Source organism: Columba livia, chromosome 9 (assembly GCF_036013475.1).
Source record: "Columba livia isolate bColLiv1 breed racing homer chromosome 9, bColLiv1.pat.W.v2, whole genome shotgun sequence".
Classification (NCBI taxonomy): Eukaryota; Metazoa; Chordata; class Aves; order Columbiformes; family Columbidae; genus Columba; species Columba livia.
This window is the reverse complement of record NC_088610.1, coordinates 5,708,024-5,722,199: the sequence shown is the minus strand read 5'-3', so window position 1 is coordinate 5,722,199 and position 14,176 is coordinate 5,708,024. Positions and strand designations below refer to the sequence as shown.

General features: G+C 59.1%; 2 protein-coding genes across 7 annotated transcripts; one reads left to right on the top strand and one right to left on the bottom strand.

The window, feature by feature from the left end:
* Window positions 1–2,076: 2,076 nt before the first annotated feature.
* Window positions 2,077–10,069, bottom strand: LOC102084872 (mucin-2-like). Of its 5 annotated transcripts, none has more exons than XM_065072892.1 (8): window positions 9,791–10,063; window positions 9,074–9,126; window positions 8,314–8,727; window positions 7,102–7,881; window positions 4,191–4,604; window positions 3,889–4,005; window positions 3,522–3,623; window positions 2,077–3,287 (listed from the first exon to the last, which is right to left on the bottom strand). In XM_065072892.1, exons 3-8 carry the CDS (start codon window positions 8,714–8,716, stop codon window positions 3,106–3,108), a joined length of 1,998 nt encoding a protein of 665 aa, XP_064928964.1. In that variant the 5' UTR covers window positions 8,717–8,727; window positions 9,074–9,126; window positions 9,791–10,063; the 3' UTR covers window positions 2,077–3,105. The 5 variants fall into 5 exon arrangements, with proteins under 5 accessions (XP_064928964.1, XP_064928967.1, XP_064928962.1 ...); XM_065072895.1 differs by having other exon boundaries at window positions 3,522–3,607; XM_065072890.1 differs by lacking the exon at window positions 9,074–9,126 and having other exon boundaries at window positions 9,791–10,069.
* Window positions 6,046–13,888, top strand: LOC102085059 (deoxyribodipyrimidine photo-lyase). Of its 2 annotated transcripts, none has more exons than XM_065072896.1 (10): window positions 6,046–6,528; window positions 10,358–10,631; window positions 10,842–10,987; window positions 11,133–11,315; window positions 11,471–11,629; window positions 11,958–12,156; window positions 12,233–12,385; window positions 12,664–12,785; window positions 12,884–13,043; window positions 13,219–13,888. In XM_065072896.1, the coding sequence occupies exons 2-10, from the start codon at window positions 10,397–10,399 to the stop codon at window positions 13,371–13,373; spliced, it is 1,512 nt and encodes a 503-aa protein (XP_064928968.1). In that variant the 5' UTR covers window positions 6,046–6,528; window positions 10,358–10,396; the 3' UTR covers window positions 13,374–13,888. The 2 variants fall into 2 exon arrangements, with proteins under 2 accessions (XP_064928968.1, XP_005513288.2); XM_005513231.3 differs by lacking the exon at window positions 6,046–6,528 and adding an exon at window positions 10,050–10,253.
* The last annotated feature ends 288 nt before the right edge of the window (window positions 13,889–14,176 follow it).

The following is a 14,176-nucleotide window of genomic DNA, read 5'->3' as shown; positions in this document are numbered from 1 at the left end:
CGCCTACCTGTGCTGACGATGCCTTATTGCTTTGGAAAGCCACCTTGACAGGAGATTTGTGCTGACGCTGGAGAGAGTTGCTCCAGCTGGGGTTTGAGGTGCAAAAGGTGGTAGAAACCACAGGAATTGTTGCAAATTGCTGCTCAGCATAGGGGAAAACAGCTCAGTTGAAGCAAAGCGCTTCCAGCCCACCTCACCCTCAGCTCACCTGCGGGCTCCTGCCCATGGTATGCTGGGACTGGCACCGTTCCCAGACCCCCGTGCCTGCACCTCCTGCCCACACTGTCCCAAAAACCCCCATGTCCTTCCCACTCCTCCAGCAGAGCTGCAGGGGTGACAAACCAAGCTCATCCCTCTGCTCTGGCATTGGCACATCCGCCCAGGAAAGCCTGCAGACACCATGGATCATCCCTCATCTCGAGGACAGTGCCCTGTTCCCAGCTGGGGAAGGAGCTTTTCATAAATCCTTCTACTACACCTGAACCCAAGGTCCTGGCAAGCCACTGGCTCCTTCAAGGATAATGATCATCTACTTTTACCAAGGACCAAAGCATTGGATTGGCACCAGAGCCCCTCAGGAGCCTGAAGCTGGGGGGAAACACTGAGAATCCCAGTGTGCAGGGTCTCTGCACCATCCGGCACAGCACAGCACAGCATGGCCTGGCATGGTGCCTTATCAGCCTTCCTGGAATTAATGGGGTGGTTGTTCCAGCCCTGCGGAGATCCTGGCATCTCCTACTGGCACTGCTTTGGCCTCCTGGCAAGGGCATTTGAGGAGGGCTCAGGGGAAGGGGGGATCGGGTTATCCATCAACCCCGCAGGTTCTGGGTGATTTGGCAAGCTGGGCGCATTGCAACACCCTCCTCCTGGACAGCAGGAACCGGGCTACAGCCGCCGGAGGGCGTGAAGGGGAATGGGACACTGGAAGGGACAGCTGAGTCACAAGGGACTCAAGACATGTGTCCTGTGATGCTGCTGAGCCCTCCAAAGGCAACTGTGCCGCTGGGCACAGGGTCTGCTCTTTGGGATGATGCTGATAGATGGCAGTGAGTCACAACAAAGAGGCTGAGAAACTATTTACAGGCTGGGAAAGTAGCAGGATGCAGATCTGACCTCTCAGGGGTCCGTGGAAGACTAGCAGCCATGGGGAGAAGGTGGTACTTAGCATCCTCAAGGTGGGCAGGCACAGAGAGCATGGGCAGTGTCAGGAGCTTGTGAGAGCTCCGTGTCCTCAACACCAGGGCAGTGCCAACCATCCCCATGGGAGCCACGTCCCCACACTGTGTCTCTCTTCCCCCTCCCAGAGTGGGTTTGCAGGGGGGCTCAGTGGGACCAGAGCATCCCCTCCCCTCACTGCCCCCCAATCACGATAACAGTGGAAGGCAGTAGTGCTGGCAGGGGACAGCGAGTGCCCCGGTCACCTTTTCATCCCAGCACTTCAGGACCTTTTCCTCCCTTTGTGACGCAGTTTGGCTCCATTACCCCGGCCTTGGCCCCCGGCCATGTCCTGGGGTCTGAAGTTATGGATTCAGCAGCCGGAGAAATCAGCCCAGTGGGACGTGGCGTGGGAGGACTCTTGGCCCGTTTCCACGGCGTAGGCAGAGCACGAGGATTTCTTTCCCAGCACCCCAGCAGGCATCCAGTGCAGGGACCCCCTTCCAGCAGGTTTGCCCTTCTCCCTGGCTCCCTGTCTGGGTGCTAAGGAACCTCTCTTGGTGCCAACATCTCCAACAAGCCCCCAAAAGCCAGGCAGCACCCCAGAGAGCAAAGGGGCAATGCTGGGATGCAAATAGCATCCCATCCTGACCAGCTGCCTGGGCTCAGCCTCCAGCCCCAGCCCAGCCTCTCCCAGCCCCTGCAAGCTGGCAGACAGCCGGGTGATCCCAGGGTGGCTTTCCCTATTCTGTCCAGCTGCTGGATCCTTTCCAGAGAGGTGACAATCCAGGGAGCCCAGGAACTCTCCCCAGGTTTGGCAACCCACAGCCCCATGCATCCCCTTCCAGCCATCCCTGTGCCAGCACAGGCTGCCAGCAAGAAGCAAGGATCAGCCGAAAATAACCCCCAACAAGCAACATGGCTATTTTGTTAATTAATTCAGTTTTCAATCTCCCGGCGAGGTGACTTACTTAGGCTAATAATTGCTTCAGTTGGATTTTATCTGGCTAATTAATCAGTTAATAAATGACTTTGCTGCAGGGGGACAGACGCTGCGGCTGTCTCCTTAGCTTGGGACTGAAAAAACACAGGGAAGGAGCACAGCCCACGGGATTTCCACGGCCCCACAGCTGCCTCGGCAGTTTTGGGAGTATCATGGGGCAGAGAGCACCAAAGCAGGGACCCCCAGGCTGTCGGGGTGGCAAGCTGTCCTCAGGAATGTCTGCAGTGGCCTCTGCCAGGAGGGGACAGCCCAGAACCAGTCTCTCCCTTGTGAAACTTTTGGGACTCAGCCAGTTTTTCTCACCAGTACCTCTGCTAGACGGTGAAGCTGAAATCTGGGGAAGGCAACTTGGAAAATAAAAGAAGTTGTCATCTTTGTAATGGAAAACATGGGATTCCCCTTTGTTGCAAGTGTGTGCTGCTCTGTCAGTGCCATCACAGGAGAGACGGGGGGAGCTGGTGTGCTGACAGCCCTGGGATGGGGCTCAGGTGGCAGAAGGAGGTTTTTCTCTCCTGCCTCCTTCCCAGAGCCACCCCAGCCTCCATCTTGGCATGCTCTGGATGTGAAGCGGTCATGGAGCATCTCTCAGAGACTTTGGACACTGCAAGGTCCCTGGGTTGCAAATCCTTAGATGTCACCAGGACCGCTGGTGCCCTGAGGCACAGCAGTACCAGGGGCTTCAGGTCTCCTTTCTGTCAGTCCCCAGGGTGGCTTTTGTGGATGGGCCAGCTCAGTCCCAGCTATAAAAGTCCAGCCAGGCTGAGTCCCCTCCTCCCAGCAGCACTGGGGTGTCCCACCACAGGAGCTAGGTCTGGTGCAGGGTGGTGGGATGGCTCAGGTTCTACAGAAAGGCTGTGGGAAGGAACATGGGCACCCCAGCCCGTGGGGGTCACTGGGGGTGTACAATGAAGGATGGGGGGTCCCAGGTTCAAGGGAAGCTGTACAGGTTACCCTGAAGGGCTGCAGTGTAGTGGAGAGAGGAGCTGGGAGCAGGAGGCTTGGAAGTCCATGGGGATGCCAGCCCTGCAGGTCCTGGCCAGGCGAAGAGCAGCACTCACGTCCTCCTCGTCCCTCGCCACTCCAGTGCCACACCAGCACATGGGAACACTGTCTGCAGGTCCGTGCGAAGCTGCAGGGAGAGGACAGCCATGAAACTGCACTGAGGGGCGTCTACTGCTCCCACTCCCCGCCTAGGAAGGGCCTGATCCTCAACCATGGCAGCTAAAGGAACCCATCTAAAAGGGCTCCGGATGACATTCAATGTGAGAACCAGCCATTCCCTTCCTGCTTGCTGCTGCCCCCCTCGCTGTCTGGACCATGGCTGGCAGACACAAAGTGGCGTCACCCCGCTGGCACACCTCACCTTGGACAACACCAGCTCCTGCGCCGTGGTGTTCCCCAGATCCAGGGGGACGGTCAGCCGCAGCGACAGAAAGAGGCGAGATGCACCTAGGGACAAAAAACACTGTTCTGGTTATTGCCCATGAGGCTTTGACTGCACCAAAGGACCTGGAGGGGTCTCTCTGCCTGATCACTGGCACAGACACGGAACACCCCTTCAGATTAATCGTGTCATGGACATCCTACACTGTCAGGAGAACAACACTGCACCTGTACAGCAAACCACACATCCCAGAGAGAATCAATGCCCACATACTGAGAGCACAACAAAAGCCCAAAGACACCAGAGTGCTGGGGGAGTGAGGATGGCCACGGGGCACTGCACTTACTGGTGTTGGACATGGTGGTGGGGCAGGCTGGCAGAGTTGGTGGCAGGTCTCCAGTGGTGCTGAGTGTAACTTCTGGGGTCTGGGCTGAGCTGCTGCCAGGGGAAGAGGGCTCCATGCCTGGGCAAAGCAATGTTACGTTAGCACTGTCTGCAGAGGTGCAGGATGCTCCTTCAGCTGAGGACAGATCAAGACTAAATGAAGGTACCAATAGGAAAGCACCCAGGTACCTGCCCAGCGTCCCCACAGGGATTTGTCACCCTGGCCATGCCCCTGCTCTCCAGGAACCCCGTGGCTGCACTCACCCGTGACTGCATTGGGGGTCTCAGGTGCTGTTGGGGTTCTTGGGCTCAGCCCTGTACTCAAGCTGGAAATGCCAAGGGTGGTCCCAGCCGTGGTCCCCGTCAGCTGGCTGGGAGCACGGGTGCTTCTGGGGACACTTGTGATGGTATTGGGGGTGGCTGTGGTGTCTGCCAGGGTTGTCAAGGGCTCAGACGAAGCAGCTGTCGGTGCTGGTGTGGTGGGAGGTGAGGTGCTGCTGGTCCCCAGGGACATGCTGGAATTCCCTGGGGTGGAGGCTCCCGTTTCAGGGCTGGAGGGAGCGACGGTGCCTGCCGTGCTGGATTCAGCAGCGGGCAGCAGTGCTGAGGTCTCCATGGGTGTCAGGGAGGCAGGGTGAGTTGGGGACATGGTCACTGTTGCATCCATGGCAGTGGTACCTGAAAAGAAGTTGGAGAATGAAGTGCACAAGGGCTGGCTGTGAAAGACTGAGGCTCTGGCTGTGCCAGGGGCAGTACAGCATCACCACCAGCATGAGGTCCCCAAGGGACCCAGAGCTACACATCAGCCAGGAAATGTCAGGAGCAGGGGTTCACCATCCTGCATAGATCAAACACATAGATCCCCTGAGTGGGCTTCAGGAAGGCAGGGGATGTAAATCCCCCAGCCTGACAAAACAGGAACAAACCACGGGCATCTCTGGTCTCGGGGCAGAAACTCCTGTAGGCGCCAGCACTAAGACCCATTCCACCACCTTCACCCATCCCTGGAGGAAGTCGGACAAACCTGTCTGACGGGAAGAGCCGTGCAGGAACTGGTGACCGTGAGATGGGCTGGAACTGCAGAAGCAACAGTTTATACAAACCTCTCTGCTGCGGATAGACAGGAACTGATAACACAGGGTGTAAACAATGGCAATGGGGAAGCAGCCCCACAGAGGGGGGGCATAGAGGAACAATCGTAGCTTGCAGCTCAAGGCAAGTTGTTAGAGACGTGCAGCAACCCGTGAAAGCTCTGCGGGGGGGTTGAAGAACACAGGAAGGCTGCCCTCTCTGTCTGCACAGACCTGTGTCTGGGGAAGCCCAGGCATCCATAACCCTCTCCAAAATCACACACAAACCAGCCTGGCTGCCCAGGTCACTGTTGAGGGATGCCTGTGAAGTGGTACCTTTGAGATGCCAGGCTGGGTTCACTGGTGATCCCAACACAAACCTAGTGAGTCTGGAGTTCTGCTCACATGGGGATGAGGAACCAGGCCATGAGCTGCCATCTGCTTTCAGCCAGTCCCTCCAGACACTCCCCAAGACCCCAGCAGCCACTCCCTCCCTGAGCTGCTACAGGCAGCAGCTGGTTAAATAATAATGTGGAGAAGGGCAAAGGTCTGATCTCAGCCCATGCCCAGGTGGGTGTCTGCAGTGAAGGGCCTCATCTTCACACAAAGGCAGAGCTGTAAGTCCCTCTACTTCCCATTTAGCAAACGGCAGCTGCAGCATTTCACCCCCCACACCCCAGAGGCGCCTGTGGCAGGCAAAGCGCCCCAGGGATCAAGGTTCCCAGCTCGCCACCCACCCCGTGAACATTACATCCCACTCAGTGCTTACCCAGCAAGAGGTGCATCACGGCGAGGCTCAGCAGCAGCAGGGGCAACCCCCCCCTCTGCCCAGCCATGTCCAGGTGGGTGGGAGACGATGCCCCTTCGCAGGCACCGCTCCAAGTGCTCCCCACAGCCCCAGCACTGGGTTTTCAGAGTCTCCTTTGCCCAGTAGATGAGGAGCATCCAGGTGGGTCCTTTTACTCCGCAGGTGTTGTCAGTGAAGCGGAGGCTTCCACCCAACACGGACACTCCCAGAGACCAGTATGATGCTGAGCAGACATCAGCTGCTCAGTTGGACCCAGAGCAGCCACAAGCAGTGGGCAGGGCAGGGCAGCAGGGCTACCACTGCGGCACACCAGGTCCCCGCTTGCTGAGGGGACAGTGATGAAGGGAAAAAGCCCAGGGAAGCAGCGAGGCTGCCTGGGTCTGTCCTTGTGCTCCACCACAAGAGTGATGTTAAGTGGCTCCCAGCACCAACACTCCTGTGAGAAAACCGCCTGCTCTGCCTGAGCTGGGGAACTGGCCAAGAGAACAGACGGCGCTCAGGAAGGGCGTGCTCCGGGCTGAGGGTTTGTTCCCTGGGCTGTCTGTACAAGCATCACTTCCCCGTGTCACAGCGTGTCACTGCTGAAGCGCACTACCGACAGCCAGAGACGCTTCCTTCTTCTCGGGGTCAGGGACAAGACCAGTCCGAGGCGCCTGCAGGCACTGGGCCAGGGGACAGGCAGGCTGGAGGACTGGCAGACCACAGCCACCCTGCTGCTGTACAGGTACCCTGGGGCACTGCCAGGGCACAGGCGCACTGAGGGCATCACTGCGGTACAGGCGCTCTGCTGGCGTGCGCCCACACTGTATGCATTAGGCCTGAGTGCAGGTACTCTGTCAGGATACAGTGGCTGTCCTGGGGTACAGGGACACTGGGGACACATGCCTGGCCAAGGGGCTGGGTACAGTCTTCCACCCCTGTTCAGATGCACAGAGGGCGGTGTCACCAGGGTATAGGTGTAGCCCCAGGGGACAGACTCCTGCAGACACCACTGGGGTACAGCCGCACTGCTGGGGCACAGGCGCCCAGGGAGCGGCACTGCTGGGGTGCAGCCACACTCCTGGGGTGCAGTCTGACCTCAAGGTGCAGTCACACTCCCAGGGTGCAGTCTGACCGCAGGGTCCTGGGGTGCACTCTGCGGGACACGGCCACACAGAAGCACAGCCAGTGTCTGCCCAGGGATGCCACGCAGACAGGGTGGCTGCCACAGGGCCAGAAAACTGGACGCCTGGTGGGAGATCCCGTGGGGATTTGTCACCCTGACCCTGCCCTCCAGGCACTGGGCAGCTGCACTCACCTGCGGTGGCACCGGGGGGCTCGGGTGCTGTTGGGGTGGTGGTGTCAGGGCTGGTCCTGGCTGGCTGGCTGGGGGTGCTCTCGGGAGCTCCCGTGTTGGTGTCAGGGGCAGCCGTGGTGTCCGCCGGGGTCATCAAGGGCTCAGCTGGAGAGGCTGTCAGTGCTGGTGCAGTTGGAGAAGAGGCATTGCCGGTCCCCATGGGTGTGCTGCCAAGCAGCATGGTCACAGCTGGTCCTTGGTGGGTGCTGGTGCCGAGCGTGGTGCCCACCCAGGTTGGGGAGAGAAGAGTGGAGGTGGGGGAAGGCAGCATGCTCGTTTGGACTCCAAACAAGGTGGTGGCCAGGGCTGAGCTGGTCCCCACAGATATGCTGATAGTTGTGTCAGCACTGGTGGGTGTCATGGCCATGGGGGTTGGCGTTGGGGTGCCAGTGGTGAGCCCCATCCCTGTTGGGGTGCCAGTGGTGAGCCCCAGCCTTGTTGGAGTGGGATCAGGCTGCACTGTGGTGCCAGCCAGTGAGCCCAGAGTGCTGTGGGCTGTGCTGCTCCTCTCCTCTGGTGTGGGGATGCTGGAGGCTGCTGTGCTGCTCCCCTGGGGCATTGCAGTGCTGGTTGAGAAGGAATCTGTCAGCACCTCTGGGGTGGAGGTTTCAGGGCTGGAGGGAGGGATGGTGCCTGCAGTGGTGGAGGTACTGGTGGGCAGCAGTGCTGTGGTCGCTGTGGGCATCAAGGAGGTTGGGTGAGTCAGGGACACAGTTGCTGCCACATTTGTAACAGTAGTTCCTGTAAAGAGGTAGGAGAGTGATGCGTACAAGGACTGGTGGTAAAAGGCTGAGACTGGCTGTGCCAGGGATGGTGCAGCACCACCAACAGTATGAGGTCCCTGAGCTACCCATCAGCTGTGGAGCATCGGAAGTTAAGAATTCACTGTCCCACATGGATCAAACACATGGATCCCCTGCATGGCAATGTGATCATCAGCAAGCCAGGGGACGTAAATCCCCCAGCCTGACAAAACAGGAGCAAACCACGGGCATCGCCAGTCTCAGGGCAGCACTGTCTGCAGAGGTGCAGGATGCTCCTTCAGCTGAGGACAGATCAAGACTAAATGAAGGTACCAATAGGAAAGCACCCAGGTACCTGCCCAGCGTCCCCACAGGGATTTGTCACCCTGGCCATGCCCCTGCTCTCCAGGAACCCCGTGGCTGCACTCACCCGTGACTGCATTGGGGGTCTCAGGTGCTGTTGGGGTTCTTGGGCTCAGCCCTGTACTCAAGCTGGAAATGTCAAGGGTGGTCCCAGCCGTGGTCCCCGTCAGCTGGCTTGGAGCACGGGTGCTTCTGGAGACACTTGTGATGGTATTGGGGGTGGCTGTGGTGTCTGCCAGGGTTGTCAAGGGCTCAGACGAAGCAGCTGTCGGTGCTGGTGTGGTGGGAGGTGAGGTGCTGCTGGTCCCCAGGGACATGCTGGAATTCCCTGGGGTAGAGGTTCCCGTTTCAGGGCTGGAGGGAGCGACGGTGCCTGCCGTGCTGGATTCAGCAGCGGGCAGCAGTGCTGAGGTCTCCATGGGTGTCAGGGAGGCAGGGTGAGTTGGGGACATGGTCACTGTTGCATCCATGGCAGTGGTACCTGAAAAGAAGTTGGAGAATGAAGTGCACAAGGGCTGGCTGTGAACGACTGAGGCTCTGGCTATGCCAGGGGCAGTACAGCATCACCACCAGCATGAGGTCCCCAAGGGACCCAGAGCTACACGTCAGCCAGGGAATGTCAGGAGCAGGGATTCACCATCCTGCATAGATCAAACACATAGATCCCCTGAGTGGGCTTCAGGAAGGCAGGGGATGTAAATCCCCCAGCCTGACAAAACAGGAACAAACCACGGGCATCTCTGGTCTCGGGGCAGAAACTCCTGTAGGCGCCAGCACTAAGACCCATTCCACCACCTTCACCCATCCCTGGAGGAAGTCGGACAAACCTGTCTGACGGGAAGAGCCGTGCAGGAACTGGTGACCGTGAGATGGGCTGGAACTGCAGAAGCAACAGTTTATACAAACCTCTCTGCTGCAGATAGGAACTGATAGCGTGGGGTGTAAACAATGGCAATGGGGGAAGCAGCCCCACAGAGGGGGTCATAGGGGAACAAATCCCAACTTGCAGCTTAGGGAGAGCTGTGACCCGTGAAAGCTCAGGGGGTTGAGGGATGTGGGCAAAAGGGGCCTGTGGCTGTAGGTCAAGGCTTGCAGGAGGTACAAGCCCCAGGTTTATTCTGTGTGCTTGTCTCAACACGAGTCTTGCTTTGTGTCAAATCCAAACACCAGGATGGCATTTGCAGTTTTTCAGGCCCATAACATCCTGGTGATGTTGCCATGCTGGCAGCATGTTTGGTGCTTCTGAGTAAAAGCAACAAGCCCAGCCTCGACTAAGGGTCAGTAAGGGGGTCCAGCTGGGGCCAAGGTCTTCTCTGCCCAGTTGGAGACGTGTGAGAGAAGCAAAAGAAACAAAGCCAAGCTTGTTGCTCCAGTGTTGCAAAGTGCAGCCCTGGAACGGGGCTAAGATGTCTGAGAGCAACAGCACCCAGAGTGTGTCACCTCTGTGGGTGAAGCCACCCCAGGGCCACCTACCACCATGGGGAATGATGCTCCCTGCTCACCACCCACCCCACGGAGAGCGCAGCATCCCGCTCAGCCCTTACCCAGCGTGAAGTCCGACACAGCGAGGCTCAACAGCAGCAGGGGCAAGGACAGCCCTCTTCTCTGCCCAGACATGTCCAGAGCCAGCACCCCCACTCCTTGCGTGGCGACAAGTCCCTGCACCTGGGGGACAGAGGGCGAGGGGATGGTGTCAGCAGGGAACTACGCTGTGGAGTGATGGCAGAAGGTGGCGAGAGCCACTTCCTCGTTCCCGGGGCAGGGAGGGGAGGCAACGACTGGCACTGACAACCCTCCTCGGGGGCCGGGGCTGCGCCGATGTCTCTTGCTCATGTCCACGGGCGCGCCGGGGACATCGGCGCAGCCCCGGCCCCCGAGGAGGGAGGTGGGAGGGGGGACGCCACCAGGTGCTGGATCCACGCCCCTTCTCCAATAGCCACGCCCATGGCCACACCCATAGCCCACGCCCCGTGTTGTATAACGCTCAGAGGACCGCGTGGCTGCACGGTAGGGAGTGGGGATTCGCATTCAGACTCGGGTCCCCGAACCGGACCGGGATGCTCAAGGCAGCGGGCACCGAGAGCTGAGTCCGGTCTCGTTTCCCTTCGCAGCGGCCCCAAGCAACCACGCTGCTCCGAGCGGTCCTAAGGATGCGGCGGAGCCGAGGGAAGCGAAAAGCCGAGGCCGCGAAGCTGCCACGCGTGTCTCGGAGGAGGAAGGAGGAGGAAGAGGATGCGGTGCAGGAGGCCCGGCGGAGGACGGCCCCGTCCGTGCGGGAGTTCAAGTACAACAAAAAGCGGGTCCGGCTGGTCTCGCAGGGCTCGGACCTGAAGGAAGACGCTCGGTGCATCCTTTACTGGATGTTCCGGGACCAGCGGGTGCAAGGTGGGAATCAGCTGGCGGAGAAACGCGGGAAACGGAGCTCCCACGGGTGGCGAAAGCGTTGGCTCCTCCCTACTGTAGCCCTTGGTGCTGATGCCCCCCTCTGTTGGGGAGGGACAACTGGAGGCGGGGAGAGGCTCCTCTTGGGAAACTCCACCTCCTTCCCGGCCGCGGAGCATCCCCCTGACACAGCCCTGGGCGCTTTCTCCCCAGATAACTGGGCTTTCCTCTATGCCCAGCGCCTGGCCCTCAAACAGGAGCTGCCTCTGCATGTCTGCTTCTGCCTGGTGCCCAAATTCCTGGATGCCACCATCCGCCACTACGACTTCATGCTGAAGGGCCTGCAGGAGGTGACTGAGGTACAGCTGTTGCGGGGATGTCCACGCTGGGTGGGACAAGGCTCACAGGGAAGGGAGGAGGTAGATCCATCCCTTCAGCAGATGATGATGGGATGGGGTCTGCAGAGGTGCAGACCATCCCATAGCCCTTTCCCTCTCCCTGCAGGAGTGTGCGGAGCTGAACATCCCCTTCCACTTGCTGTTGGGCTACCCCAAGGATGTGCTGCCTGCGTTCGTGGTGGAGCATGGTGTGGGTGGGCTGGTGACAGACTTCAGCCCCCTCCGCCTCCCCCGACAGTGGGTGGAGGACATCAGGGAGCGGTTGCCAGAGGATGTGCCATTTGCACAGGTGGGCGCCCACACTCTGGGAGGGGAAAACTCTGGCTGGTGAGACAAGGGAGAACCTTGTCTCCTGTGTTTCATGCCTGCAGAGGTACCCTGGAGAGACCTGAGCAGGGACTGTTTACTTCTCTTGCTCATGTCCTCTGTGTCTTTGCTTCCCAGGTTGATGCCCACAACATCGTGCCTTGCTGGGTTGCCTCCCCCAAGCAGGAGTACAGTGCCTGGACCTTCCGGGGCAAGATCAACTCTCAGCTCCCTGAGTTCATCACCGAGTTCCCCCCTGTCATTTGTCATCCGTATCCCCCGTCCTGCCCGGCAGAGGTACCAACAAAAGATATCTTCACACCCCCCTAACAGTCAGCCCTGGAGAGTTTCAAAGCTGCTTTGTGGTCCTGGGAAGGGATGGCAGGAGGTGGGGACAGCATCCTGCCTGAGGGCATGCAGAGGTGCTGCAGAGCTGGGGATGTACCAGGAAAGGGAGGTTCCCACCTCATTCATTCAGTTCCCACATCTCAGGGCTAGTTAAGAGGAGAAGGCTGGTGTGATCTGGGGACTTGCTGGTTGGGGACATCCGGGAGACGTAACACTCAGGGCAGCCCTGGCTGAAGCGTATCTACAAATATAGTTACGCTGCTTGGTTGCCACCCAGCCCATCGCTTGGGAGGCCTGTTATTCCAGCTTGCAGGTGGACCGCACTGTGAAGGAGGTGGAGTGGGCGACCCCTGGCACGGCTGCAGGGCTGGCTGTGCTGCAGTCCTTCATCGCAGAGCGACTGAAATACTTTGGATCCCACCGGAACAACCCCAACAAGGAGGCGCTCAGCAACCTGTCCCCATGGTTCCACTTTGGTGAGTGTCCCAGGCTTCCCACCCCTCACGGCAGCTCAGACCAGCAGCCCAACTTGCTCCCTCCCCAACTCCCCAGGCCAAGTTTCCACTCAACGAGCCATCCTGGAGGTGCAGAAACAGCGGGGCAAGTACAAGGAGTCAGTGGATGTGTTCGTGGAGGAGGCTGTGGTGCGGCGGGAGCTGGCTGAAAACTTTTGCTACTACAATGAGAACTACGACAGTGTGCAAGGTAGCACCCCAGGTCGGGTGGGCAACACTCAGGGCCAGGCTGGTGCCCAACTGGTCATGCCAACTTGGCAATCCTGTTTCTGCAAAGAGGGGGACCAAGGAGACGTTATGTGTCAATGTTAGGTAGCTTCTGCAGGGAGAACAGGAGCTGGTGGATGTCCTCTTCAAGGCTGGTACCTCCAGGGCCTGGTGTCCTCAGTAGCCCAGTTCCTCATCCCTTCCTTGGGGACCTGCAGGAGCGGGTTGCTTAGTGTTGCTCCCCATCTCTTTTGCTCACAGGTGCCTATGACTGGGCACAAACCACCCTGAAGCTCCATGCCGAAGACAAGAGGCCTTTTCTCTACAAGCTGCAGGAGCTGGAGCAGGGGACCACGCACGACCCACTGTGGAACGCTGCCCAGGTAGTGTCCTCTGTGTCACCCTCTTAAAACAGCATTTTCCCAAGGGGCAGAGGTGAGCTGGCACGGACTGACTCCCATGACTGTCCCTGTCTCCTCAGCTCCAAATGGTCCAGGAGGGCAAGATGCATGGCTTCCTGCGGATGTACTGGGCCAAGAAGATCCTGGAGTGGACCCGCTCCCCCGAGGAGGCCCTGCAGTTTGCCATCTACCTCAATGACCGCTATGAGCTGGATGGGAGGGACCCCAATGGATACGTAGGCAAGCTGCAGGAGGGGAGCACGGGGTGGGGGGGTCTTATATCTGATGGCCAAGGTCACGGGGTGGGGGGGACAGAGGGGTCAGCCCATGCTTGTGCTTTTCACCCACATCCCACTTGCCCTCGGGCTGCCTCCAAGCAAGGGGGGGGGCTGATGCTCCTTCCTCTTGCCCACAGGCTGCCTCTGGTCCATCTGTGGCATCCATGATCACGGCTGGACAGAGCGGGCTGTCTTCGGGAAGATCCGCTACATGAACTATGCCGGTTGCAAGCGCAAGTTTGACGTGGGCCAGTTTGAGCGTCGCTACACCCCCCACACGCCCTCCCAGTGACGGGCTCGTGCCCCTTGGTGCCGGGGGCAGACGTGCCTTTGCCAACGTGCCAGTTGGTACCTCACCCCCTGGCCAGGGATTGCCCTGGGCATGGTTGGAGGTCTCAGTGTAACAGCAGCAAGCCTTGGGGTTTTGCAGGTCTCTTCTCTGCCATCACCCCCTGCTTGAGCTGCTGTGCTGGGGCAGCTGCTGGAACCCCATGTGGATGTGCAGGGTCCTCCTGCTGCCATGGGTTTGGTTTGCTGGTGGCTGCGAGAGCCCATCCCCAGTGTGCCCATGCCTGCCAGAAACATTTTCTACAACCACTGTACTCGGGAGTAAGCCTGAGCTTACCATCAGTCACCATTGCTGCTGTTAGCCACAGCTTAGCTTTAGGCTGAGCAGGGCTTTTCTGGGGAAAAGCCCCCAGAAACTGGCTCCTTGTGCTGTGCTTCCCCCAGGGCAGCCCTGGTTTGCTCTATGCATGGCCAGCACTGTGCTTTCTTCAACAGTTGTTTTAAAGTTTACTGTTTGTACCTCCTGTGTCTGTGGTGTTTATAGGGCAATGCAGGACGCTGCTGTGAGGGGAGAACCCTGCTGCATAGGACAGAGATGGGGCACCAAGGTGCCTCTGCTAGCAGCAAAGTGCGGCTCCAGAAGGGGACAGGCACCATGAAGAGCCCCTTACTCAGCAGCTTGTACCTCCTGCCCTGGATCCACTGGGCAGTTTGCAGGGGGAGGCCACAAACCAGCCTCTCCCAGTGACATCTGGTGATGCATCATCAGTCGCACAAGTTGCCCCCCTCTGCCATCAGCTCCCTCCC

Coding starts and splice junctions, on each gene's coding strand:
- LOC102084872 (XM_065072890.1), bottom strand. CDS start 9,863: ATGTCTGGGCAGAGAAGAGGGCTGTCCTTGCCCCTGCTGCTGTTGAGC. Junction 7,882..8,313: donor GACCCCCAATGCAGTCACGG/GTGAGTGCAGCC, acceptor ACCTCTTTACAG/GAACTACTGTTACAAATGTG. Junction 3,624..3,888: donor CACCACCATGTCCAACACCA/GTAAGTGCAGTG, acceptor TAACCAGAACAG/TGTTTTTTGTCCCTAGGTGC.
- LOC102085059 (XM_005513231.3), top strand. CDS start 10,065: ATGTCTCTTGCTCATGTCCACGGGCGCGCCGGGGACATCGGCGCAGCC. Junction 11,630..11,957: donor CCCCGTCCTGCCCGGCAGAG/GTACCAACAAAA, acceptor GTTGCCACCCAG/CCCATCGCTTGGGAGGCCTG. Junction 12,786..12,883: donor CACTGTGGAACGCTGCCCAG/GTAGTGTCCTCT, acceptor CTGTCTCCTCAG/CTCCAAATGGTCCAGGAGGG.